The following is a 26,547-nucleotide window of genomic DNA, read 5'->3' as shown; positions in this document are numbered from 1 at the left end:
GTCGTCTGAGCTGTCAACCGTGCTTGGGAGCGTAGTGTTTGTGAGACCAATGCTGCCACGTGTTACAGGGTCCCTGTATGATTCGCTTCCACGTCAAGTATGACCGTTAGTCGATGTTCTCCGGGTGATTCGAGTATATATTAAGGCATACCACAACACGAAGACATGAAACTCTGCTAGTGGGTTCGGACTTGGGGAGACAGCTTACAGGCAAGTATACGTGGAGAACATGTGTCCTCGTGAGTAGCTGAGCTAGTGGAAAACTACGCGGAAGTTTGAGGCCTATAATGAGGCCTATAACACTTTGCCCACTCGGTTCCAGAGAAAGCATTCGGGAATTTGATGGTGATTGACTCACGCCCCATAACCTTGACCATCCCTCGCCACAATAGACAGTCACGATACTCGTCCGGCACCCACATCACGTGATTACCGTTCTTGTCCGTGATCCAGCCATTCCAATATGGGTACTCTGGAGGAGTCGACGACTGGAAGGAGCCATCAAATGAGGTCCTTGACATAGTGTTGTAGTTGACGAAGGGTGGATGAGGTCCGCAAGGATCTTGAAGAAGTGCTGATTGTTAAGCATACAAATAAGAAGAGAGCAGACGCTACTTGCCTGTGAAAGCGTTCGCATCCCAAACCACAATGATCGTGTTTGAACGTGATACGATGTGACGACCATCTGGAGAGAGTGCGAGAGAGTGAACGCTTCCGAATGGATTGGACAGGTTCTCCCCAACAGGCTCGCGCGTCTCTGTGTCCCACATCCAGATAGTCCCAAGATTCACCATGTCAGGGGACACAACCCGGCGGTAACGCGGCCAAAACATCGCAGTGAACGCCCTGCTCATGCTGGTGTATATAGGATTGCCTGATGGCCCCCATGTCTCCAGATCCCAGAATCGGATTGTGCCCCCGTCGGTGGATGACATTAAATACCGGCCGTCCATGGACCATGACACACACCGGATCCAGCCTTCGCGGCCCCTGAATGGCTCACCAACAGCCTGCCCCGTCTCAGCATCCCACACGCGCACCGTCCCATCCCACGAGCCGGATGCGATGCGCGTACCATCCGGTGACCAAGCGACGGAGTCGACCTTATTCTCATGCCCGCACAAAGGCCCGACGAGACACTCGTATGTCTCAGCATCCCATATGCGAATAGTGCGGTCCCCCGAACATGAGACAATCCGGCGGCCATCTGGGGAGTAATGAGCGTCCCGTACCCAGTCCCTGTGGCCACGTAAACGTTTTCCGAGCGGTTGGAGTGTAGTCGAGTCCCATACACGAGGGGTCTTACTTGCCGAGACGACAATCAAGCGACGGCCATCCGGAGAGAACCTGACGCAAACTATGTCCTTGGAACTTTGACCCTTCAGAGCCACGCCGATGGAGTTGCCAGTGTCCGCATCCCACATCTCGATCACGCCGTCATCAGACCCCGAGACGATACGGCGTCCGTCTGGCGAGTACGCGAGTAAGGGCCCAAAGCGCAAATCCAATATTCGGGCGGGCTTGTATTTTGACGGATAACTGAAAGAGGCATCGCGAGTGCTCTCCACACTTGCGCCCTCCTCTGCAGACCATATCCGTATTGTCGCATCGGATGAGCCGGATACGATGTGGCGACCGTCAGGTGAAAAGCTGACAGCACATACTGTGCTGCTGTGCCCAACAAGTGGCCCCCCGCCAATCCCGTATGTCTCCAAGTCCCATATGAGGATGCCACCATTCCCACAGCCAGAGACAATGCGCTTGCCGTCAGGAGAGAGTGAGAGAGACAATACGCCATCCAGAAGGGGGTGGGATATTGTCCTGATGGTCTGTTGGGTCCCGAAGTCCCATATCCGGATCGTCGAGTCTGATGATCCGGAGACAATCTGAAGGCCGTCCAGCGAGAAAAGCACAGAATTCACCCTGCTTGTATGGCCTTTGAAGGGCTTCCCCACAGCCTTTCCTTCTACGGCGTCCCAAACCCGCACCGTCCGATCGTCTAAACCCGACGCGATATGTCCACTACTCGGAGAGAAGGCGATGCAGGCAACGCCCGAATCGCCACAGAATAGCTGATTGATGATCCCGAGTGTGTCCACCGAGCGAATGCAGATATGACCGAAGCCATCGCCAGATACAATGCGCCGTCCGTCTGGAGAGTATGCAACACACAACACGCCCCACTGATGGCCCTGCAGAGGTTCACAGACAGCCTCCCCTGTCGTCGAATCCCATATCCGCACTGTCCAATCATTGAGCGCTGCGGCAATGTGACGGCCATCGGGTGAGAAAGCAACCCCGCAGACCCAGTCGTCGCAAGACAGCTCATGGATTACTTCGCCCGTCTCGGCATCCCATACTCGCACTGTCCCATCAGCCGATCCTGACACGATGTACCGACCGTCGAGGGAGTATGCCACGGAACCAACGATATTTGTGTGCCTCGAGAGGACAGCCTGGTCCTGTGGCCAACGGTCACGAATGCCGTCGACATGCGGAAGAGAGGGGAAATGTGGGAGATAATTGGTCCGGACCTTGGACAACGTCGGAGAGAAAGGCAGAGCTGAGATGTAGACGTGAGGAGCGGCTTGGGCTATTACACCAGCGAACCGGCGAATGAAGGATATCGCATCGCGCAATAGCTCCCTTAATGAGTCGCTTGCGGTGTTCTACGGCAGACGCGAGTCAGATCAGAATACAAATGTGTCAATTACAACAAGCGGGCTCACTTCATAGCCCTTGAGTGCTTCCAGTGAAGGGGCGGCGCGATTGACGCACTTGAGGAGGCTCAGCAATTCGAACCAGAAGAGGAGCTTCTCTCGCAGAAACCTGATTACGTCTTGCTGCAGATCGGGGGGATGCGTGGCAGCGAGGTGATCCTTCCAGCTGCATGACGCGTACGACAGGCTTTGTGAAACGAAGGTAATTAGCCGTGATTCCAGATCGGGAATTTCACGGTTGAGGACGTAGGACGTGTCCAAGTGGCAGATGTTGAACGACAGTCTTTCGTTCATGATACGGAAGCAACAGAGCGCCATGGTGGAATGTCCCGCCGACAAGTCGACGAACCACTCCCGGCTTCTAGCCTTGTCAGTGAGGAAGTCGCGGAACGATGTGTGAAGAGGACGGATAGGCGATGTACGGGAGGATACCCCGGAGAGTAGCGGACCCATGTACTGCACGACAAGGGTAACCTCGTCTCTCTTCCCGCCGGTCGCGAGACGACGCAGTTCATCCAGCGAATCCATCGATAGCGGAGAGGAAGCGCAAAGGATCTGTGCCATGACAGAACGGAAACGCTCTGATAGAACTGGCTCGTCCAACTGGAAATGCTGCTCCAGGATACTTCGGTATAGGTCGTCGAGGGAGAAAGCACCTCCGCCCAATACAGCGCCCAGACGCAAGTTGAGTCGTTCCTGCAATGTCAGACCAGCCGGGCTTCCAAGAACAACCCTGCAGGCCGTTGCAGCCCACTGGAACAGACCTTCCGCCTTAGTGACCAGCAGCCGGAAGTCCGCATCGTCCAGTGCTTCCTCAGATAGTGTATCATCTGAAGCGAGCTCGTGATGGAGGTATCGCTCGATGTCCGATGTCGCTTCTTCCTTGCTGTCGTCGAGGCTGATATGGTTGATGTGCCGATGACCGTCCTCAGAGCGGCCCACGACACGCATGACATCGTGCTCAGGACGGGATGTGATGAGGATTCGGAAGTTGGAAGGAAGCTCGCTAGAACCCTCGGTGAGAAGCTTCAGCAGCAGACGGCGTTCGGGAGTGCTAGCAGAGCTACTTTCATCGAACGCGTCGATGACGACCACCACCGGCCCAACCAATCCAACCTTCTTGAGTGGCTCGGCTATAAGCCTCTTCCACTGCTTCGTGATGTCAACTGATCCTACAAGAGCGCCATGATCATGGAGGACGTCCGCGAGCGCATGTCGGAAGGTGGGGTCCCAGTTCGCCAGGTCGTGCGCAATCGTGCTGAACACGTATTTCGGCGGACGCTCCGCCTGGAACGTGCGATTGAAGGAGAAGAACGCGCCTAGGCGACGACGAGCCTCCAAGTGCACGCCAATGGAATGGGCGATGGAAGATTTGCCGGTCCCAGCACCGCCGAGGAGGAAGAGAACTCGGGGGGCATCGGGATTGGGGTTGTTGATCCAATCTCGGAGCGCGCCCAACGTCTTCACGCGCGTGCCCTCGAGACAAGCTCTGCCTGAATCCAGCCCTGCGCCCCGGACGTGGGTCAGATTGTCGATTTTGCCTGAAACCGTCGGTGAGAAAGAGGATAGATATAAGGCGACTAGAGCTTACTAGAATCTGCAAGGTTCGCCACCCGGATCTCAGTCTCGAGCACTCCTACTTCGGTGAAAGACCGGCGGAGGTCCACGAAAGCCTCGGTGAACTCGCGTACTTTCTCGTCCACACGTGAACCCGTTATCACATTGCTTCCCGTTCGAATCCCTACAGTGCAACCTCAATATGCGTCATGGCAAGACTTCGGCGAGACTTCCTCACAGAAATTGGTAAATCGAGCCTCGTCCTGGATGAACTTGGCGCATTCCTCTGTTTTCGAGGACATATCCTTGAGCAGCTTCTTGCGATATTCGTCCAGGTCGGACAGGCGGCCGGTCTTGTTCACGAGGCCATAGAGCTCGTACATCGCCTCGAGAAGATCGGCCATGGCGTTGTCACGTTTGTCTTGGTCGATTACAGGCTGAGAAGGGGTGGTTTAGACTGGGAGCATAGATCAATCATACGTGGAAAACACCGTACCTTCACGACCGAAAGGAGAACCCTGGATGCTATCTTGGCGTAGGGATGGAGCTATACATCATCTTCAGCACCGCCGAAACTCGCTAGACGGTATTGACTGACTCACGTCTCCTATGGCCTCGATGAGCGATGCAAAACTCTCTACATTTTCCAACACGGGCTTCCACAGCTCGTACGCGCTTTCGACATCTTCTCCCGTCGGCTCGATGGCTGTCGCCCCTATAGTTACGATTCTGTGGTCTGAGCTGAGGGAGGTCAATGCTGTGCTGCCAGTGTCGATGGCTGTCGCTATCTTGGCCACATCCTCAGCACGGACTGTTTCAGGCGCTGCATCCTGGGTCTCCTCAAATGAGATGTCCTAATCGGCGTCAGGGAGAGGCAATCAATCGATCGAAGAGGGTTTCCTACCTTCCTCAAACCCTCAGCAGCACAATTCTCCGGTTCAACGATATCGGGAGGTCCCGGAATGGTGGACACGGCTTCGGCATCGTTCGAAGACCGCCTGAAGCATCGTTTGAGCCGTTTCCCCAATCTCGACTTGAATTTGCACATGATCGTTTGAGAATGTAGTCTGAGGAGGTATTGGAGTGCGCGGATGTACTGTGCAGAGTTAGCCTGGCAGAAGACAGAAAGCCAGCGGACACAATGGGCGAGTCCACGAGGCTGAGATGGAGAGCGCGTCTCTGAACACTCCTCAGACGGATAAAAGCGGAATATCGCGATTCGTTGGAGACATCCTGATAACATACAGTGATAATCGTAAGGTCCACTTCAAAGTCGGAACGGAGCGGCAAGAATGTGGTGGGCCACGAGCCGGTCCAGTCCAGTCCCAGCTTGGGCAAAATATTCCCAATCCGAGCTGTCCGAGACAGAAAGACGGGCGAGACATTCCATTCCAGGCATCAAGCCCAACGACGGAATTCTGGAGAACGGGTTCGTGCTGGACATGAGGCCCATCAAGTCAGGTTCTCAGGCTGTGAATTGAAAGGAAACATCAAGCACTGTGCGTGAGAGCAGCAAGAACATCTGACCTCCATGATATTAAATGCTCAACGTGCCCGTCCCTGGAATGAGCCTGGTGGGTCGGAAGGGCGATATGGAGAAGAAGGTGCACAAGGCCTGCAGCGTGGAAACACGACGAGTCGATCTGTTAGACGCTCATTCGGGGACGCTGATCCAAACGCGATAGCGCGCATCCCCAACTCGACGCCTCTGCCAATCCTCGACTGCCGCTGCTCTCTTCCATAGCTGTTCTCCTCCAAATGCGCTTTCCCACATTTCCCGCTCTAGCCTGCGCGAATGAGACGTTGATAGATACCGCCCTTCTAGTGACATCAATCCTTTCTAGGATTTCCCCTTCGCCGATTGGCTTCCCCTGTGTGTGGGCATTATGGACGACCTTGCGAACGGATTATCGAGGGTTTCATACCGGCCGCCAAGTCATTACCGGATCTCGCGTTCTTCATGACGACTCTCCGACGAATACCATAACCGCGACATGCGGGAGGAGGACGAGAGGGGCCAAGGTCGGGACGAGGACAGGGCACGAGCCTCTCTGGGCAGTTCCGCTTGACCCGTGAAGAGCCGTCGAAGCTATCTACCGACGTCTTCCCTTCCTTCAACTCCTGCACTCCTCAAACGCCCGCTTCTGACTCCATGTCTCCCTCGAACGTTTTGAGGCTCATCGGCTTAATCCTTCCAGTGCGAGCACACCCTCACTCACTCTTCCCTCTCCTCCTCTCCTTTGTATGCACCTTTCTGTCATGCAACATCGCGCTTGCAGACCTGACGGAGCCCCACAATCGCCATGCGTGACCTACTCCGACGTACATCAGATGATCCTCCTAAGCAGATAATCTCGCCTCGCTGAATGGCTTCCTTTCCATGAGGAACAGCTGGTCCGGAGCGCAGCACTTCAGGAGCTGACGGTCTTGACTGGGAGGACCTTCCAGCTCCGTGCCTGCGTCACGGAGGAGCTCGCTACGAACTTGCGCAGGGACATGCGTTCTGGACAGGGAGACAATTACGGCTGTTGGAAGGGAGGGAGATTGTGCAGCACCCGACGTCGGTGTTACTCGCGTTGTAAGCATGGGCGGGTGTCCTGGCGAAGTAGGTCGACGGGTTACTGATAATATCTGGTCGCATGTGATGTGAAGGTGAGCTGCTTTCTCAGGCGTTGACTATATGCGTTGCGCGTGCTCATGCATCTGGCCGCAAGCTCAACGCATGGCCTCCGACTAAAACACCCTCAGATGCGAGTACCCCTCTATCTTTCCTCTCCGACACAATCCGGCCCTCCCCCTTCAAATCCCTTTCCCCTCGCCCATCGCATCCGTGTCGTCGCATCCTCATTCTCACATCCTCATCCGCTTCCCTGCCTCGCAGAAGTGAACCTCCCATCATTCCTCGTGATCGTCGCGCTCACGGGTGGTACCTCCACCCGTGCCCTACGGCTGTGCGTTGTTGAGGATGTGCGCGGGGGTGGATGGCAGTTTGAACGCGGTCAAGGAGGAGGTGCTCAATTTGTTGTTTTATGTTGGGTGGTATCGACCCTCTGCCGGATTCAGCGTATCGAACGCAGAGCGTGAGCGGCTGGCGTCCGGGCTCTACCCTGGCGCCGAATCCTGCTGGAGATCACCATCGAGGGAATTGAGGCGAATGGGTATCAATGCGCGTTCGCCGTGATAAACCAGCACGATGATCCAAGACTTGTTGACTTCACAATGTAAATCGGTGCTCAGTCGAACACGTGCTTTCGGGGCTGAGCTTGAGCCTGTAGCCACGTCATGATGACTTTAGTATGATATTACAAAGAAACCTCCTATATAATCACTGGCATTTTGCCCATTGTGTTCCATGACATGCAGTTGCGAAGTCTATGGAAAGCGGCTCACGTCCGATGAGCAACAGCAGCCCTGGCCACCACAGAGAAGGGCGATACTCGTCTGGCACCCACAACACCAAATTGTTGTCCTCATCGACAACCCAACCGTTTACCATCTTGAACTTGGTACTGTCCGGGAGTGCAAGAGCACCTTCCGAAACATTGCACGCTGGCCTGAATTTTATAACGGAATACCGTTGGGCCACCGAAGGATCTTAGCAGAGGAATGCGATCAGCTCACAGATAACATGTGCATGCAAGCCACTTGCCTGTGATAGCGTCCGAGTCCCGTACCCGGATGGTCGACTCGTCTGAGCTCGATGCGATATGGCGACCATCCGGAGAGAGCGACGGTCTGTATGAATCCTGTGGGATCAAACAAGCTCTCCCCAACAGACTGTCGCGTTCGACAGTCCCACATTCTGATCGTGGCGTCTATAGCCCCTGAGATCATCCGGCGGTAGTCGGGAGTATGCATTAAAGCATACACAGCACCTGTGTGGCCACGGAAAGGCTCGCCTTCCGGTGCCTGTCTCTCTACGTCCCAGACTCTGAGCAGGTTATCCATGTCAGCAGAGGAGATGATGTAGCGGCCGTCCTCAGACCAGCAAACAGCCCCCACAATGCCTGAATGGCCGCGGAATGGCTTGCCCACGGCACGCCCAGTATCGGCCTCCCACACACGCACAGTCTGACCGTATGAGCCCGATGCGATGAACTTGCAATCAGGGGAATACGCGACAGAGAAGACGCCTCCCCTGTGGCCGACAAAAGGCTCAATGAGGGGTTCGTATGTCTGCGCATCCCATACGCGGATAGTGAAGTCTTCCGAGCTTGAGACGAACCAGCGACCATCCGGAGAGTACTTGATCGCCCATACGGCCTTTGTGTGTCCGCGCAGGGGCTCTCCGACCTCCAGGAGCGTCTCTGAGTCCCAGACTCGGATGGTGGTATCGAAAGAGCCGGACAAAAAGTGAGCGCCATCCAGGGAATATGTGACGCAATACACGGCACCCGAGTGACCGCGGAGAGGATTGCCAATGGGCTCTCCGGTGTCGGCACGCCACACCCGGATTGTCGTATCCAACGAGCCCGATGCGAACCGCTGTCCGTCGGGTGAGTATGCAAGGGAGCGTACGGTGCCCGTATGAGCAGAATCAGTTCGGATGTTATCGGAAGCCTTAACGGCCATTGTGCGTGCATCCGCTGCAGACCAGATTCTGATTGTTGCATCGCCCAAGCCTGGCACGGTATGACGGCCGTCAGGAGAGAAACCGATGGCGGTATGCCCCAGAAGGGGCTCTCCTACGACCTGACGCGTCTCCAAGTCCCACCCAAGGGCGGTCGACTCCGACGACCCAGACACAACCCGCCTCCCATCGAGTGAGAGTGAGATTCAGCGCACGGCGCCCAGGTGGCTACGGAACGGCTGCCCTGATAGCTCGCGCGTTTCGGCGTCCCATATCCGGATTGTTGAATCTGTCGGCGCCGAGATAATACGGAGTCCGTCCCGAGAGAAGAGGACGGAGTACACCAGCTCAGTGTGGCCCTCGAGAGGGTTTCCGACAATCCCGCCCGTCACGGCATCCCAAACCCGAACAGTGGTGTCATCAGATCCCGACGCGATATATGCGTTGTCCGGAGAAAACGCAACGCAGCGAATGCCGGAGGTGTGACCGCGGATAGCTTCATAAAGCATTCTGCCTGTTTCCGTCGACCAGACACAGATGGATCGGTCTGTGCGGTTACTCGTGCCGGACACGATGCAACGTCCATCTGGAGAGTATGCGATACACCATGTCTCTCCGTCGTGACCTTGTAACGGTTTCCCAACGGCTTCTCCGGTAGCAGCGTGCCATATGCGTACTGTGCCATCCACTAGTCCTGCAGCGACGTTACGGCCGTCCGGAGAGAAGGCGACTGATCGAACAGTCTGACCACGTTGTAGCGCATAGATCGCTTCACCTGTCTCTGCGTCCCACATACGCAATGTAGTATTTGAGGATCCGGACACGATACGCCGACCATCAGGGGAGTACGCCACTGAAGTAACAACGTTGGTGTGACCTAACAGGACAAGTTCAACGAGGGGCCACTTGTCATGAAGATGCTGAACGCGCGGGAGAGACCGGAAAGATGGGAGAAAGTGGTTCCGAACCTTGGATGTTCTCGGAGAGAACGGCAAGGCTGACATATAGATGTGGGGGGCAGCATGTACGAGGACACTGCCGAAGCGCCGGATGAAAGAAACTGCATCAAGCAGTAACTAATGAGAGGTGGTACCTTCGAAGTTCTATGGCGGCCATGAGTGAGGTCAGCTTCTCGAGTCTGTAGTTTATGCTTACTTTATATAGCCTGACCACGGCTTGCAAAGAAGGCGCAGTGTGATTGACGTGTCCAAGAAGGCTGAGCAGTTCGAACCACGCAACAAGCTTCTCATGCGCGAACGTGTCTATCGCTTGTCGCACGGTTTGGTCGAACCCGGTTATCGGGAAGGTGATCTTTCCAGTTGCACGTGGCGTACGACAGACTCCCTGGAACGAATTTGACAAGGCGAGCGTCCAAATCGGGAAGATTACGGTTCGAGACATAGGACGTGTCTCGGCGACAGATGTCGAACGACAGCCCGGTGTTCATGACGCGAAAGCAACCGAGCGCCATAGTGGAATGTCCCGATGATATGTCGACAAACCACTTCTGACTTCTACCCTTGTCGGTCAAGAAGTCGCGGAATGAGGTATAGAGGGGAAGGATGGGCGAAGTGCGAGTAGAAACCCCTGAGAGTAGAGGACCCATGTCTGCCACTATCAGAGTCACCTCGTCCATCTGAACACCAGTTGCGAGGCGACGCATCTCATCCAGGGAATTGATCGACAGCGGGGAAGAGGCGCAAAGGATCTGGGCCATGACAGAGTGGTAACGGATCATGAGCTCTTGGTCTTCAGAAGAGAGGTCGTCGAGGGAATAAGCACTACCTCGCAGTATGTCGCCCAGACGTTTATCGAACCGCTCTTTCAACGTGCGACCTGCCGGCTTCTGAAGGATAGCTTTGCAGGCCGTTGCCGCCCACTGCAATAAGCCTTCCGCTCGGGTCGCTAGTAGTTTGAAGTCTGCGTCGTCTAGCGCGGGCCGTGGACACAGCGCGCGCGACATCGCGCTCGGGACGAGACGTAACGAGGATGCGGAAGTTGGGAGGCAGTTGCGCGGAACCCTCCGTGAGAAGACTCAGCAGTAGAGGGCGGGAGCGCGCATCTGTGGAGCTGCTTTCGTCGAACGCGTCGATGACAACGAGGACTGGCCCAACGAGCGTAACATGCTTGAGTGGCTCGAGGATCAAGCCCTCCCATTGTGCAGCGAAGTCCGTCGATTCTTCCAAGTTCGCGCTGGTCCCGGAGAACGTTCGCGAGCGCACGGCGGAAGTCCGGATTCCAGTTCGCCAGGTCGCGGGCAATAGTGCTTATCACGGATTCTGGATGACGATCCCCTTGGAAATTACGATCGAAGCAGAAGAAGGAGCCGAGACGACGGAGCGCCTTAAAGTATATGCCGGTGGAATGGGCGATAGCGGACTTGCCGGTGCCAGCCCCACCAAACAGGAAGCGCACCGGAGGCGCACCGGAGTCATTGATCCAACTCAAGAGCTCGTCCAGCGTCTTGACGCGCGTACCCTCCAAACAAGCCTTGCTCGAGTTCAGCCCTGCACCTCGAACGTGGACCAAGTTGAATAGATCAATGGTCGCACCTCCGGCCATCAGTTAGGACGCGGCTTCATGGGGATCGGCGGGAGCCTACTTATGTCTGCAACCTGCGCCAGCCTGATTTCCAATTGAAGCACCCCTCGTTCTGTGAAACGGCGCCGAAGGTCCAGGAAAGCCAGTGTGAAGTCGGCCATTTTGCTATCGATCCGTGAGCCTGATAGTACATTACTTCCCGCGCGTAGCCCTAGAGTGACATCAATTAGTAATACAACGCAGCTAGCACTAGTGACTGTACCACGGAAACTGGGCTCCGGGTGGACAACGCGTCTCTGAACCGACAGCCGTGAGCTCAGGAATGAACGAATCTCTGGGCGAGCGGCGGATGATGCTGGCTCCAATCCAACTCAATATGAGATGTGACTAGCCCTAATTCCGGTGACATCGTGTCAATGCGCGTGATAAGTTAGTGACTCTGTGTACTCGGGTTGACGCCTAGTGACCCGTTTCGGGAAGGGACAGACGCCGAAAGTTCAACCAGCTCTAGCGCTAACCTCCCGCCTCTTGAACCCGCCACTGTGGGCTACCAGCACGACTTTGATCTGAGTGGGTGGAAGAGACGTTAGGGTAAGCCCTACGATGACTATTGCAGAATTGCTATAGAATGACTCGACTCATCGAATTAGGTACTTGGAGGGCGCGGCAGCCGCCGGACTACTACCTCCGTGACCACGCCTGAACCTCGGGTTCGACCTCACATTGCCTGATCTGTCGAACAAAGAGATCGACAAGCACAGTGATTCTAATATATATATCGCAGATTGGAATCCGATCTCTGTAAGCAGCCATCTCCTTCATGCCCAACCACCAGCCTAACGAACAGCTCTCCGGCTCCGTTGACCGCAATGTCAACAGCAACCCGCCGGATCCCCCACCTCAGTCTCGTCGTACACCTCCTCCGGCACCTTCTCAGCAACCGTTTGTAGGGGACACGGAGAATACCCCGTCCAAACTAAGCGCCAACGTCACACGTAACTCTGTCGATCAGCCGCAAAACAAGGACCTCCGACCTCTTTATACCGGCTTCGAAAGAATGGCGGACAATCTGTCAGAGATCGAACTGAAGAAGATGTTCGAGGAGTTCATTCCTGGAGAGGATCCCAGTAGTGACTACCTGACGCACTGTGACTACGACTCGCACGTTGCGAAAGTAAAGAAGGAAAGCGACTTGAACCCTAAAATTGTGCGTAAACAATATCAGGAAGCTTGGGGATTGGTGCTCATCCATATTGAAAGTGTGTCATGGCCCACTCTGCCGCGCGGGTATGCCCCACGTTGGTCGTCCGTGACATCTCATGCTGGCAAGTCAGTGGCCAAGATCACAAGTCCAGCCAGAAGGGCACCCGGTCCGACTGCGCTGTCTACCTTGACAACGAGCGTACTCGGAAGATAGTCGACAAGGACCGCGATGACTTCATGAAGACGAGCAAGATGAGCGAGGAGGACAAGAATGCTCGGAAGGACTGGGTAGGGCGACGGGCCTGGGGAGATATGGTTGCGTTTGTAGAGGTCAAGCACAACCACGACGGCTCTGCTTTTGAGTTCAATAACCCGGGCACTCGCTTCACGCGTGACGACACGGACGGTGGCAGGAAAGCCCTCGGCCAATTCGCAGAGTACGTCGCCAACATCCTCGCACACCAGCACCGCACCCACGTCTACGCGCTCTATGTCTACCGCGATAGAGCCCGTATCTGCTTCTTCGATCGCTCTGGCGGCGTTGTATCCACACCCTTCCACTACGGGACGACCGCCGATACCACCTTCCAGCGTTTCTTCTATCGACTCGCAGGCATGTCCCGCGAACAGCTAGGCTTCGATCCCACTGCTGTCCTTGCGGACGAAAGTGTGGTGAGCGCTCTGAGGGCTTGGGCAGCCGCCGTGCCTACGGAGTATCTCCGCAAGCTGGCCTGCGAAGCGCTCTGTTGGGATCCGGCCACGAACTCGCCTTCATCTGTCGAATGGCCGACTCACGAGGTTACGTTCAAGGGCAAGACGCTCTATGTCGGCAAACCTGCGTTTTCGAACCTCGCTCTGTTTGGGCGCTGCACTCGGGGCTACGTCGCCATCGAAAAGGAGAGTGGGGAAGATGGTAGCGTCGCATATTCGTTGCGCTATCTGAAAGACTCTTGGCGGAACATTCAACCGCACGTCCATCCGGAGCATGAGGTATACGAGCGCCTTAGGTCTAGGGGAGTCGTCGAATACATCCCGACGTGTCTAGGTGGGGAAGATGTGGCCGGCGCGTGGCAGCGAACGAGTGCCGGTGCACTTCTGCAGTCGAACCCCCTCCCGCGAGGCCATTATCGCATCCTTCTGAAAGAGGTATGCCGGCCGTTGTCCGACTTCGAAGACTATCAGGATCTAGCTATGGTTATTGGTGACGCACTGTCTGGTACGTTGTTTCTGGTATACTGTGTGTACACATTTCTCATGTGATAACCAGCACACCGTGATGCTTGGGAGAAAGCCGGTGTCCTTCATCGCGACGTGAGCTACAACAACATCCTCATATACGTCACGAAGAACGACGAGGGGAAGGACATCCACGTGGGACTGTTGGTTGACTGGGACTTGTCGAAATACAAGGAGTATATGGTTCCCGGTTTTGGTCCGAGGCAGCCAGATCGCACAGTGTGTCTCCTTCTCTTCCGCAGAATTCAACTTGTGCTCATGTCTGTGAACAGGGAACCTGGTACTTCCGCTCTGCGGTGTCTCAGAGATATCCAAGGAAACCTTACGCAGTGTCTGACGACATTGAATCATTTGTGCACGTCTATCACTACTGTGTTCTTCGCTTTCACAAGACGGAACAAACGAAAACTCTCACGCACACTGTCTGTTCGACGTACGAATACGTGGAGAGACGCGCCGAGGATGGCGCATATGTCGGCGGATTCATCAAGTTTCGACAGATGTGTAGCCCCACCCCCGCGATCGCTCCTGACAACAACAAGACACTACTGGCTCTGCTCCAAGACCTGGCAGACATTTGCGCCGCTCACTACGCTACCATTGACGCCCAGGAATTCGATCGGCTGTACACTCCTGTGCCTGAAACCCCCGCTACCACGGCACCTCAGCAAGAAGCTGCTACAGCCGCACAACCCCCCCGTATAACCCTTGCTAGAGCGCATGCGCAGAAGAAGAGTGTCGAGTCACGTCAACGCAGGCCTCTCCAGGTCACTCCTTCTCCCATGCTTCAGGATCATTCGGAGCTTTTGAACGTCCTTCGGGAATGGGGTACCGAGATTGACTGGCCAGCTAACGACCTTGTCAGGAGCCCGGAGGACCTCTTCAAACAGGTCGGCCTGGCCCCTAGCAAGGACAACGCCTTTGGATCGTCACATAACGAGTCATCGCGTCCGGCCAAGCGTCTCAAGCTCGACACCGGCACGCCGCTGACTAGCGTGCACGAAAATGTCGAGCGTCTAGATGAATCATAGCTGCGTGTTTAGGGAAGCATCCCGCCGTACGATAGGATGTATAGTATCTATCAGCTTTACTTCAAGTACAGAATGCAAACTAGTGTTCCATATCATTGCATCGCTTAGTGAACCGTACACTTGGTGAAAGTTCTGCCGCAAAACATCAGGGAAACGCGCACAGCTCAAGACCTACCTGTTACCGTAATTCCAGGGCCGCCACCGCAGAACTCTAAGATCTCATTTAAGGTCTCGTATTGCTCAGGGTACATAGGCTGCGTACAATGTTCCAGGCATCATTGATATCGTGATCCGGAAGAGATAGTTGAAAGGAAGCCAAATAAAAATTTGGAGCGCAACTGAATGCTGGGCGCCGCCAGAGGTACAGCGCAATCTAGCAGGCGGCGGCGCATTTATTAGCTTTAAGACGTTCAGAACTTGCAGCCTTTACTGATGGAGGCTTGCTTGATACACACGGGTTACATACCACGTCCCTCAGCTCGGCCGGTGACTATCCCACGAGCTAGACTCGGAAGACCCCAGCCTGTGCCACGTTACGCTGTCCGAGTCGAGCCCTACTTCGCTTGAATCCTACATCTATTCTGACGGAGGCGGGACATATATGCCGTCGGAACCATCCCTGCGAGGCCTCAATCGCATGCGCTGCCATCGATACCGAGGAATACGACCAGCCGTACCCCTTCCCTGCGCTGCAGGAAGCGGCAGCGGCAGCGGCGGCCCCGCCTACTCGGAGATCCCGTCTGAAGCAGGCCGAGCGGAATCGGGGCGTCCCTGCATCGTGGTTCACAGGCCTCACAACCCCTTGCCCCACGCTTCAGGATCATACACCTTCGACATCTTCTGTAGCTGGGGTGACCGGAGCTGGCCAACTGGCAATCTCGCCAAGAGCTCAGTGGATCTTCTCAAGGTCGGGCAAGCTTGTAGCAAGAATAGCGCCTTTATTGATGCAGACGGCGAGTCGTCTCAATCATCCTAACCAACAGATTGCGTTCGTGCCATCATGCGGGTCAACATCGGCACTCGCACCGAGGATCCTTGTGTAGTCTCATGAAGAGTAGCTGCGTCTTCATCAGGATATTCATCGTTGGCTACCGGCCCATGACGGAACCGTGAGCAGAAGTGGTTCATTAGGCCGATGTACCGCTCTAAATGACATTCTGAACAATGGCGGTAATCTAAATAGCCTTGTTCTGGACGAGCTCTGTGCAGATAGACATATATGATTCATCAGCATTAAGGCCAAATCACGAGATGACAGACCAAAACAACGAGACGTCGTGGGGGTTAGGCATTCAAGGAGGGAGATGGAAAACCCCAATGAAATGAGACACGTACGCTCGATCTCAGCAACAACGGAGGCGAGATGTCCATTTGCGTCTTCTCGTTGCTGAGGCTCTTGAGGACGGAGTCGACGACAGATTTGACCAGCTCGGCTTGCTCGCTCTCCTTGGCCTGCTGCTTGAAGCGGACCCACGAATCGAGAACAGCCTTAACCTCCGCGGCGAGCGCGACCTTCTGGCACTGGACGAACGCCTCAGACTCGAGCTGCGCAGTCTCCTGTCCGGGAGTAAGATGTCATTTCAGCATACATTAACGCGCGATTCAGGTGTTATGGGGAGCGTGGAGGATCAGGTGAAGGGTATGGAAAGAGATATGGAAGGACGGACAGGAGCAACGGAGGCGGCATGTAGGGTGGGAGGGTTCACGAGGAGAGACGATTTACCTTGGAGAGCGCAAAGAGACCCTCGGTGACGGAGACAACGTCCTTCATCTGCTCAACAGACTGGATACGGTCCTTGACCACCTGGGTGTGCTCAGCGCACGACGTGTAGAGGATGTCGCGGATGCGCTTGATGTGGCCCTTCAGCCCAATCCTTGTAGGGCTTCTTCACCGCCTGTCGAGGAGAAGGTATCAGCAAGTGTTGTCAACCGATCAATCGTTACCAGTATATGCGAGAAGATGCAGAGATCTCTGTGTGTCCAAAAAGGGCGGCTGCACAAACCGAACCAGCATTCCGCAACCCCATTACGCGATGCCTGTCACGACATAAACGGCAATCCGTTTCTAGGAGCGCGTCCGTATGGAGCAGCCTTGTAGTACGGGGAGGGCGAAGCGGGACCCGACCTGATGTAAGACGCACCTTGTAGATGAACGAGATGAGGATAAAAAATCCAGCAGCAAAAACAGTCTCCTCGTTCACGACCTAGAGCTCCTGGGAGATGGCGGCCACCCGTGCCAATGACAACGGAGCCGGTTTTCGTGATGAGGAAGGGTGTTGATGATTTCCGCGGCGCGCTCTTCCGGTGGGGGTTTGGACGAGCTGGCTATACCCCGACTACAGACGCATCCAGACAATACCAATATGAGAATCTCCTATGAGACAATCCTTGAATGAAAAAGTGACAGTCGTAACTCACGCAGCGAGGACCCGGGGGACAGCGGAGACGGCCTAATGCCTAACTCGGCAGGCTGCAACATCTCACGTAAGACAAAGACACGTTAAGGTTGTACAGATGGTGTGTACCTGACGCCCGGAGGGAAGAGACGACAATCATAGAGGCCATGGACGATGAAGGTGAGGTGCTGGCGGACGACCGATACGGTGAGCGCAACTCTTCTTGCGCGCCTATACCTGTGGGAATCCGTATTCCGATTTCCATGACAGGGCTTTCCACTCCCGACTTCTCCTCCCGCGACGTCCATTATGATCCTCATATATCTCTGTGCACGCAGCTCATTGCGTTTGGGCATTTGGTTTTCGTTACACTGCCTATTCACTTTCCGTATTGGACTGCACATCTGGGACTTGGCGGTACATGCGGTCTCCTACTATTGTTCGCAGTTATAGCGTCCGTCTGTCTTCTTGCCTCCATGAGGAGCAGTCCATGCCTATATAACGGAGAGCAGCTTCCTCATCATAGGTCAGTCAGCTCAACCTCCTCATCGTTGTATGGCTTACTATCTTCAGCAGCCATAGACGCTTTCTTCGCCATCGCTACTCCCATCGTCACCGAGAGCTCCTCTCCCTCACCTGCCGACATTCATCAACCACGATCAATCCTTTGGGGTGATCGGTACCACTGCTGGCGTCCACTCTGGCTGCATTGTGGCCTAAGGTATTCGGCTACACTGCACCAAGCTTCTGAAGCGCATTATAATATCCTTGGCTCGCTGCGACATCGCATTGGTTCACATGCTCCTATACGCATGATAGACCATCAGTACATTGACATCAGACTTCGACTTACAACTTCGACTTTCGACTACGCACCCGCCGCGGAGGTGCTTGCTCAAATTCTGGCGGAGAGACACGCATGCCCGTCATAGGCAACGAAGGCTGCCGCCCAGGCTGTTTCTGTTCGCACTGCGGGCATGTGTGGTGTGGGGCGTGACGCGGGTGACTGGACGCGTCTTGCTGTTTGCTCTGGCGGTCGAAGAGCTTTTGCCGATGCAGCCCGCGGTCCGTATCCGGGGTCTTTGGCGGGTTCAGTGGCTTCTCCCATAGCCCACGTCCTGTCGCGGATTCGCTCATCGTTATTCGATCGCAGGTTCACTGGCAAAGCGGGCGCAGAGGCGCACTGGACTCCGCTACACGAGCACCGTGCACGGTACCGATCCCGATATTCGTCCCACCCCCTCCTCCCCAGCAATATTGACAGTCTTACCCCGGCGTGCACAGCTTCTAGAGAAGAAAAAAAACGAACCTGAGCATGAAGGCACTTCCCCCTCCCATTCCTAGCTTTCCTTGCGCACCTCTACTGACGCTGTTTCGCGGGTCCGCATAGATTGACAGGCGTACGAGCTACAGAGACAGACGGTAGCGTACACAAAGAGCCGGAGACCTAGGATGCTGTGCCGAACGTGTCCAAGACGACGCAGAAACGGCGCGGGTTCGACAGGCTCCATATTTGTTCAAGAACGTGCACGGGATGTTTGTTGAGACCGTCGAGCATGAGAACAAGGTCATGAGGTCGTCTGAGCTGTCGCCGACGTTGGCGTTGCTGCTGCCCCTGCGGTGAATAGTCCCTATCGATGCGCCGCTAGCCAAGTGTTTGCCCATGTATTTTATAGGCTCGTTACGCAACTCACATTTGTCTGGAATGGACGTGAGCCTAGACGTTGGGAGGGAGTTGTATTTGGTAGACGCACCTGAAAGACCTTGCAGGGTGCGGTTGAAGAGTCGCGAGAACAGGAGGCCCACGGCGGAAGGCGTGATTGTGGGCCGAATCTATGAAAGCACGAAGAGTTGCCCTTCGACTCAGTACTCATCTCATTTCGTACCACCTGTCGCTTTTGCGGTCTAGGAGCGTCGGTAGGCAAGGGTCATACGAAGAAGACACGGAAACCGGGGTGAGATGTCGTCAGGAAGAGAACAGATCCGACGCCCGCGGGTGCGACGGCCCGAAAGAGGAAGTGCGCGTTGTGACGCGCTCGCTGGCCCGAAGGGGTAGGTGGCGCGTCACGAGAGGGAAAGAGAGAGGTTCGCTCGAGGAACAGACAGGTTATGAGTGTCTCGATTGAACGCTAGTGTTTGTACATACAGAGTTTGGGTTTATATACGAGTTACGGGCGCTATAACAGCTCTAAGGTTCGGGAAGACTCGGGCTAGATACGAGTGAGATAAGAGAAGCAGAGAGATCGAGGAGAGACAATCCCGAAGCACGGAGTCGATCAGGTACGAAGGGAGAGAAGAAAAGTAGCGCGCGACGCGGGCGCTACACGTTGTGTCCTGCGCGCATGGGGCCGTCCGTTGTCGCTAGTAGCGCTGGCTACCCTTCTCGCCCATAACTCAACCGGTGACTGCGTACCCGACCGAGCGATCAGCATGACAAGTAGGATAGCCTTTTCACTCCAGATATTCGGACTGACCACCACTGGAGATTCTTCTCAATTAATTCGAAGCCCATGCAGATACTCACGAGAATGCTCTGGTCCCACCGTAGCTTACTCCGCCACCGATCGCAATCCATATGCACCTCCCTACCCGTCCTGCCACAGCATTTCTCATCTCTCGGCCAGAGGGATAGTGCATGCATCGCGCCTCGCGGCATACGAAGCCAAGCCCCAGCCTTACTTTTACCCGTATTCCCGCTCGAGCGCACGCCCACGAGAAGGTCATGGACACTCGCCCCCGCCGTCACACCATGAGAGCGTCCTGAACAGCTTTTGCGACCTTTTCGACTGACTGGCTCTTGCCGCTGGTGCGCATTGTCGACGACCTTGCGGACGGCCCCTTCGAGTCTTTGCACATGGGGCGAAGTCACCGTTATGGCTCGTGTTCGTCACGGGAACAAGACCGAGGCCGTGATCACGAACGAAACCTTCGACCGCGACCGGGCACGAGACCGCAGCCGTGAATGAGATTGTGAGCGGGAAAGGCAGAGGGAAAATGAGAAGGAGAGGAAAGGGGACATGGTTGGGATGGGGAGAGGACAAGAGACAGGACGAGGGAAAAGAAGGGTCGCATGTCGTCTGAGCGCAAGCAGCTCCAGCAGCGCGTTCAGGCCCTCGAACACGAGCACGAGGATTTCCTGGATCAGTTGCGCTCGACGCGGGAAGAGCTTTCGAAGCTGTCTGCTGCCGTCCTCCCCCTCCCAACTGTCTTACACCCCAGTTGCTATCGGCATCCTACCCCGCCTCACCTCCCGACGCACTTGGGCTTGTCCATCCTATTCCGCCGGCGCAAGTACCAGCTCGCTCCTCCTACCTCTCTATCGCGAGCGTGACTTCCCGGCCTATCGGGGATCATTTCAAAGCCTGACGCGGCGTTTGATTTGGAATGCTTGCCCCTCTCGGTCGTCGTGATTGGTGGGCGAATCTGGTAAGTGCGCTTCGAGTCAGCTATATGCGAAATATTTATGCCCTGTGCCAGCGCTGGAGGTTGGGAGTCGTGAATATGACTACTCTGCCGTGTCTCTAATTATGTTTGTCCTTGGTCTGCTATGTCGACCGAGACGGAGGCTGATGTGTACGCCACAGCTCGGCGACCACAGGGTGCTGCGACAACAACGTCAAGGGACTCCTCCCCATATGCTTGTAGCATTCCCGGGCCCCTCGTGCAGCACGCTGAATATGCAGGTTCCTTCTGCGCAAAAGGCCAGCAGTCGTTGAACCGAGTAACAGAAAGTACTGCCTGGCCCGTCTGCGTCTCTCGATCGGAACTCTCATAGACGCTTCCTGCTTCCTTCAGCGCAGGAGATCGGAGAATGGCCAGAAGCAGCGCTTGTCTGTCCGTTGTGATTTCGATATTCCCTGCGCTCGTTATTCACAGGTTCCGGAGCCCTTGACTCTTGTGGCGTACGTACGCAGACACGTCGTACCTACTGGTCGTGTTTGACATATTCTCTACAGAGTTGTACGCTATGCCGCATCACTACTGCAAGTCCTGCGCTAGTTGCTACCACTCTGCCGTAATTGCGTTGTGCCCGCTACCTAGCAAGGACCGCGGCAAGCGAATGAGACCGTGAGCGGGACAGGCTGAGGGAGAAGGAGAAGGAGAGGAAGACCGCGAGTCGTCCGGGCGGGACAGGGAATGCGAACAGCTCCCCCAGCGCATACAGGCCTTGACGTAAGCAGGAGAACGAGAGCCTGCTCGAGCCCCTACGCTCGAGGTGTGAAGAGCCCGTGAAGCAGTCCACCGCACTCTTCCCTTCACCCAATTCCCTCACCACCCAATCGCTATCCTACCCTTCCTCACCTCACAACACACTGAGGCTCGTCCACCCATCGGTCGCACCCTCGCCTATCCCCTCCACTTCGCCTACATCCTCGACGTACCCTTCCGTTTTGCGACATTCCGCCGACGCTGTTCTCGTAGACCTGGAGCTGCTGCAACGACTCCATGCTTCTTTGCGCGCAACTTTACTTACACGCACGCCACTTAGTCCTCCCTCAAGCGGAAGACCTCGCCTCGTTCTTCCTTTCCAAGACTGATGATTAGTCGGGTGCGCCACTGCTCCAGTCGCTCTCGGACCTCGACTAGGACTAGGAAACCGTACAACATGTGGTCGCCGTTGCGAAGGAGTGCGATAGGGTGATCGTAGGGCTGCGCTGGGGAACATCGAGCTTCTAGGGGGGAGGGGTCACGCGCGCGCAGGACCGAACGCTGGTCCTGTACGCGCTACAGGCGTGGGTCGTGTAGGGCGTGACGCGGGTGACCGGACGCGTTTTGCTCATTCAATGGCATCTCCCGTAGCCCGCATCCTGTCGCACAGACTCGCCCATCGTCAATCGGCTGCAGGTCCAAGGGAGAGGTCGGACGCGAATGCAATGCTATCTGCCCTCTCCTCGCCTCGCATTCCACGCATACACTCGCTCCCATTCACTCTTTTATGCGCATCCGCGCGTACAGGCCGTCCGTCAGTCCCACTGCATCCCTTGGCACATGCACATGCACCGTCGCCCGCAGCGCTGCCTGCCGCACTTCGCTCGCTCCGCTACATGAGCGCCATGCACAACAACGACCCCCAAACTCGTCTTCTTCGCTTCTTTCCTCGACTTCCGTGGGCTTACTCGCACTTAGCAGGCTTCGAAAGAAGTTGCAGACGTGGGGTCCGAGCAGACAACAACTCTGCCAGACGCCCCGGGCTAGAATGGGCATCCCGCCAGAGTATCCGAGGTCTCAGGCTCGTAAAGGTACGTCATCCTTCGCATCCTCCTCTCCTCGCGCACCTCCATTGAGCTCGCGACACAGTCATGCCTAGGTCGACCGGCACTCGAATGACCCGCGCCAGCTTCATCCTGTCACCTAATCAAAGAGTAGGCACAACGACAAGCGCAATGCTCCGACGCACAAGGAGCGCGTGTTGGACAAGCGAAAATGTCTCGACACAGAAGATCAAACAACAATGGGGCGACAGAGGGTCCGTATCCGAGAAGGCGCACAAGATTCTCACTGGGAGCAGGCTGTTTATAACGAGATCGCGTCGTGTGCGAAGTCGTTTGTACTTACGCGCGGTGTCTGCCATGGGATGGCTACCGTCGTGACCGCCTGCCCAAGGAACACTGTTCTAACAGGCTTGCTGTATGAGTCGCTTTCACGTATCTGCTAGCGGAACCCTTTTCAATATCAAAGGAAAAAGCGAACATCATGTCATGACTGCTGGTTGAGTAGGGACGCCAATGTTGTTGGTATGCAACGACCTTGCATGGGTGCCGCCCGGCGTCGTTACTTAACTTGAAACCGTGTCGCCCTTCCACGTTGCTTCATCGTGCCACGTATGACTACTATCCAGCTGAGTACATGACGAGACACATCGCAACAAAGACATGGCATAGCTTCAGACTCGAGGAAAAGACGACAGGCAAACATGCACTTGTCCTGGTGAGTGACTGAGCCAGTAGAACTAAGTAGAAAGCCGAGCCTTGTAACATCTCGCCCACTCGGTTCCAGAGAAAGCATCCGAGAAATCTATGGTGAGTGACTCGCGCCCCATGACCTTGACCATCCCTCGCCACAGTAGAGAATCACGATACTCGTCTGGCACCCACATCACATGGTTACCGTATTTGTCCGTGATCCAACCATTCCACTTCTTGTGCTCTGGAGGAGCTGTGAACGCAGGCGGGTCTTCGGCTGCGCTTGCTGTCACAGCCTTGAAGTTGATGAAGGAGGGATGAGCTCCAGGAGGGTCTTGAAATGTATGTTTATGGTTATCTCAGATGTAAGAAGGAGATGCCACTTGCCTGTGAAAGCGTCTACATTCCAAACAACGATTCGGGTGGACCAGTACGAACCTGATATGATACGGCGACCATCCGGGGAGAGCGCAAGATAATCAACGCTTCCCAACCAATTGGACAGGCTTTCCCCAATGGGCTCTCGTGTCTGTGCATCCCACATCCGGATCGTCCCGTCCTCGCCCCCGGACACAATCCATCGGCAGTCCGGGGAATACATCACATTGTACACAGGGCCCGTGTGGCCGCGTAAAGGCTCGCCTTCCTGTTCCCATTTCTCTGTATCCCAGGATCTGATTGTGCCGTCGTCGCTGGATGACAGTACATACCGGCCGTCCATGGACCACGAAACAGACCTGACCCAGTCTTTGTGGCCCCTGAATGGCTCGCCAACAGCGCACCCCGTCTCAGCATCCCACACCCGCACTGTCCCATCCTCCGAGCCGGATGCGATGCGATTGCCATCCGGTGACCACGCGACGAACGCGACCCCACCACCTGCAAACCCGTCCAAAGGCCCGACGAGACAGTCGTGTGTCTCGGCATCCCAAATGCGAATGGTGCGGTCGTCTGAAATTGAGACAATCCTACGGCCATCTGGGGAGTAATCAACGTCCCGTACCCAGTGCGTATGGCCACGTAGAGGCTCTCCGATGGGTTGGAGCGTAGTCGAGTCCCATACACGAAGGGTCTCATCCCCCGAGGCGGAAACAAAGCGACCGCCATCCGGAGAGACCCTGACGCGAGTTATGCGGCGGGAATGGCCCTTCAGATGCCTGCCGATGGATTTTCCAGTGTCCGCATCCCACACGTTGATCGTGCCATCTTCAGAGCCCGATAAAATTCGGCGTCCGTCAGGCGAGTACGCGAGCGAGCGCACAGAGCTCGTGGGGGCGGAATCTGATGAACCGGAGGAGACATCGCCAGGAATTTCTACACTTGGGCTCTTCTCTGTAGACCATATCCGTATTGTCCTATCGGACGAGCCGGATACGACATGGCGACCGTCAGGTGAAAAACTAACAGCGCATACCCAGTTGCTGTGCACAACAAATGGCCCCGCGACAATCTCGTATGTCTCTATATCCCATATGAGGACGCTGCCATTGCCCGATCCAGAGACGATGCGCCTGCCGTCGGGAGCGATCGAGAGAGACAACACACCACCCAAAAGCTGGTGAGATATTGTATGCAACGTCTGTTGGCTCTCGAAGTCCCAGATCCGGATTGTCGAGTCCTCCGATCCCGAGACAATCCGAAGGCAATCTAGCGAGAAAAGGACAGAAGTGATCCGTGCCGTATGGCCTTCGAAGGGCTTGCTGACAGGGTGTCCTTCTACGACGTCCCACACCCGTACCGTCTTATCGTCAGCACCCGACGCGATGTATTGACCAGTCTGAGAGAAGGCAACGCAGCGAACGTCGGATGCATGGCCAAGGATAGGCTCATAAACCATCCCGAGTGCTTCGGTGGACCAGATGAAAATACGACCATCCCCATCACCCGATGCAATGAGACGTCCATCTGGAGAGTACGCAACACACCACACTACACCCTCGTGACCCCGGAGAGGTTCGCAAACAGCCTCCCCTGTCGTGGAATCCCATATCCGCACCGTCCGATCACTGAGCGCTGCGGCAATGTGACGGCCATCCGGCGAGAAAGCAACCCCCAAAACAATGGAGCCGCAATACAGCTCCAGGATTGCTTCGCCCGTCTCCGCATCCCATACTCGCACTGTCGTGTCATCCGAGCCTGACACAATGTGCCGGCCGTCAGGGGAGTATGCCACGGAACGGACCCAGTCTGTGTGCCTTGAGAGGACGGCAGGAGTCTGCGGCCAACGGTCACGAATGCCATCGACAAGCGGAAGACAGGGGAAATACGGGAGATAGTTGTTCCGGACCCTGGACGACGTCGGAGAGAAAGGCAGAGCTGAGATGTAGACGTGAGGGGCGGCCTGGGATATCACACCGGCAAAGCGGCGAATGAAGGAAATTGCATCGAGTAAAAGCTCCTTTGAGGAATCACTTCCCGATTCCTATGACAGTCGTGAATCAGAATCAGATACAAATGAGTCAATCCCAACGATTAGACTCACACCATATCCATTGAGCGCTGCTTCCAACGAAGGGGCGGCGCGATTGACGCATTTCAGGAGGCTGAGTAATTCAAACCAAAACAGAAGCTTCTCTCCCAAGAACCTGGTTAGTTCCTGTTGCAGATCTGATGGATGAATGCTAGCGAGGTGGTCCTTCCAGTTGCATGACGCGTAAGACAGGCTTTGGGGGACAAAGACAGTTAGGCGGAATCCCAGTGTAGAAGTTCGTGGGGAAAGAAGATGATGCTACAACGGAGCCGCGGGAGTCTATATATACATGTACTACATAAAGACTATCGTAATGTAGATCCGAGACAGAAGGCGTAGTGGCGTTGGTGCCACCGTCAAGCGTTCGCAAAGCGTGCCCAAAGCAGTAAGGCAAGCGCGTGACCATACTCCAACACTCCCCCTCAACTCTGCATCGGCAAGATGCCGAGTTGTGTGCGCAAAGCCTGAAAACGATCGCGTGCAAGGGCCTTCGTGAACAAGTCGGCCGAATTGATGTCCGTCGGGCAATATTCCAGTCGAATCGTGTCGGCGGCGATGCATTCCCGAATGAAATGATGCCGGATATCGATGTGTTTTGACCTTGAATGCTGGACATTGTCCTTCGACAGCTCGATCGCTGATTTGTTGTCAGCCTTGAGAGTAGTGGCGTCCCGCTGTTCACAGGTCAGTTCCGCGAGCATGGCGCGCATCCAAATCGTGTGCCGCGCAGCGTACGCGACTGCCATATACTCAGCCTCCATCGAAGAGAGCGCAACGGTGGTCTGCTTCTTCGAGCTCCAGGCGACGACCGCATTCCCGACGAGAAACGCGTAACCAGAGATCGAGCGGCGGTCGTCCGGGTTGGATCCCCAGTCGGCGTCCGAGTATCCTTCGAGGCGAAGGTTCTCGTAGTATGCGCG

The 26,547-nt window shown here is 55.6% G+C and overlaps 8 protein-coding genes across 8 annotated transcripts; 1 reads left to right on the top strand and 7 right to left on the bottom strand.

Annotated features, from left to right (window-relative positions):
- Positions 1-243: 243 nt before the first annotated feature.
- Positions 244-804, bottom strand: DICSQDRAFT_139279 (uncharacterized protein). Its single transcript, XM_007368632.1, has 2 exons — positions 620-804; positions 244-562 (listed from the first exon to the last, which is right to left on the bottom strand). Exons 1-2 carry the CDS (start codon positions 792-794, stop codon positions 264-266), a joined length of 474 nt encoding a protein of 157 aa, XP_007368694.1. The 5' UTR covers positions 795-804; the 3' UTR covers positions 244-263.
- A 92-nt stretch (positions 805-896) lies between these two features.
- On the bottom strand, positions 897-4,939 carry DICSQDRAFT_21998 (WD40 repeat-like protein; the record flags this gene model as incomplete). The annotated part of the gene is made up of 6 exons (XM_007368631.1): positions 897-2,669; positions 2,730-4,261; positions 4,312-4,461; positions 4,516-4,698; positions 4,767-4,824; positions 4,880-4,939. Coding segments are annotated over 6 exons (3,756 nt in total), but the record flags the coding sequence as incomplete, so codon positions are not given.
- Positions 4,940-7,597: 2,658 nt separating this feature from the next.
- Positions 7,598-8,155, bottom strand: DICSQDRAFT_139278 (uncharacterized protein). The gene is made up of 2 exons (XM_007368630.1): positions 7,927-8,155; positions 7,598-7,871 (listed from the first exon to the last, which is right to left on the bottom strand). The coding sequence occupies exons 1-2, from the start codon at positions 8,133-8,135 to the stop codon at positions 7,748-7,750; spliced, it is 333 nt and encodes a 110-aa protein (XP_007368692.1). The 5' UTR covers positions 8,136-8,155; the 3' UTR covers positions 7,598-7,747.
- Positions 8,156-11,962: 3,807 nt separating this feature from the next.
- Positions 11,963-14,520, top strand: DICSQDRAFT_110001 (uncharacterized protein; the record flags this gene model as incomplete). The annotated part of the gene is made up of 6 exons (XM_007368629.1): positions 11,963-11,979; positions 12,039-12,189; positions 12,268-12,595; positions 12,649-13,807; positions 13,859-14,046; positions 14,100-14,520. Coding segments are annotated over exons 3-6 (1,917 nt in total), but the record flags the coding sequence as incomplete, so codon positions are not given.
- A 1,398-nt stretch (positions 14,521-15,918) lies between these two features.
- Positions 15,919-17,430, bottom strand: DICSQDRAFT_139277 (uncharacterized protein). The gene is made up of 6 exons (XM_007368628.1): positions 17,384-17,430; positions 17,321-17,328; positions 17,000-17,062; positions 16,582-16,719; positions 16,143-16,415; positions 15,919-16,059 (listed from the first exon to the last, which is right to left on the bottom strand). The coding sequence occupies exons 1-5, from the start codon at positions 17,421-17,423 to the stop codon at positions 16,143-16,145; spliced, it is 522 nt and encodes a 173-aa protein (XP_007368690.1). The 5' UTR covers positions 17,424-17,430; the 3' UTR covers positions 15,919-16,059.
- Positions 17,431-17,491: 61 nt separating this feature from the next.
- On the bottom strand, positions 17,492-18,391 carry DICSQDRAFT_162844 (uncharacterized protein; the record flags this gene model as incomplete). Its single annotated transcript, XM_007368627.1, has 4 exons — positions 17,492-17,580; positions 17,819-17,890; positions 17,995-18,058; positions 18,131-18,391. Coding segments are annotated over 4 exons (486 nt in total), but the record flags the coding sequence as incomplete, so codon positions are not given.
- A 4,813-nt stretch (positions 18,392-23,204) lies between these two features.
- DICSQDRAFT_66606 (uncharacterized protein) lies at positions 23,205-23,381 on the bottom strand (the record flags this gene model as incomplete). The annotated part of the gene is made up of 1 exon (XM_007368626.1): positions 23,205-23,381. A coding segment is annotated over one exon (177 nt), but the record flags the coding sequence as incomplete, so codon positions are not given.
- Positions 23,382-23,821: 440 nt separating this feature from the next.
- Positions 23,822-25,360, bottom strand: DICSQDRAFT_11511 (WD40 repeat-like protein; the record flags this gene model as incomplete). The annotated part of the gene is made up of 1 exon (XM_007368625.1): positions 23,822-25,360. A coding segment is annotated over one exon (1,539 nt), but the record flags the coding sequence as incomplete, so codon positions are not given.
- Positions 25,361-26,547: the final 1,187 nt, after the last annotated feature.

The sequence above is a fragment of the Dichomitus squalens genome (assembly GCF_000275845.1).
Source record: "Dichomitus squalens LYAD-421 SS1 unplaced genomic scaffold DICSQscaffold_37, whole genome shotgun sequence".
NCBI classification, from domain to species: domain Eukaryota; kingdom Fungi; phylum Basidiomycota; class Agaricomycetes; order Polyporales; family Polyporaceae; genus Dichomitus; species Dichomitus squalens.
This window is presented reverse-complemented; position numbering and strand designations above follow the sequence as displayed.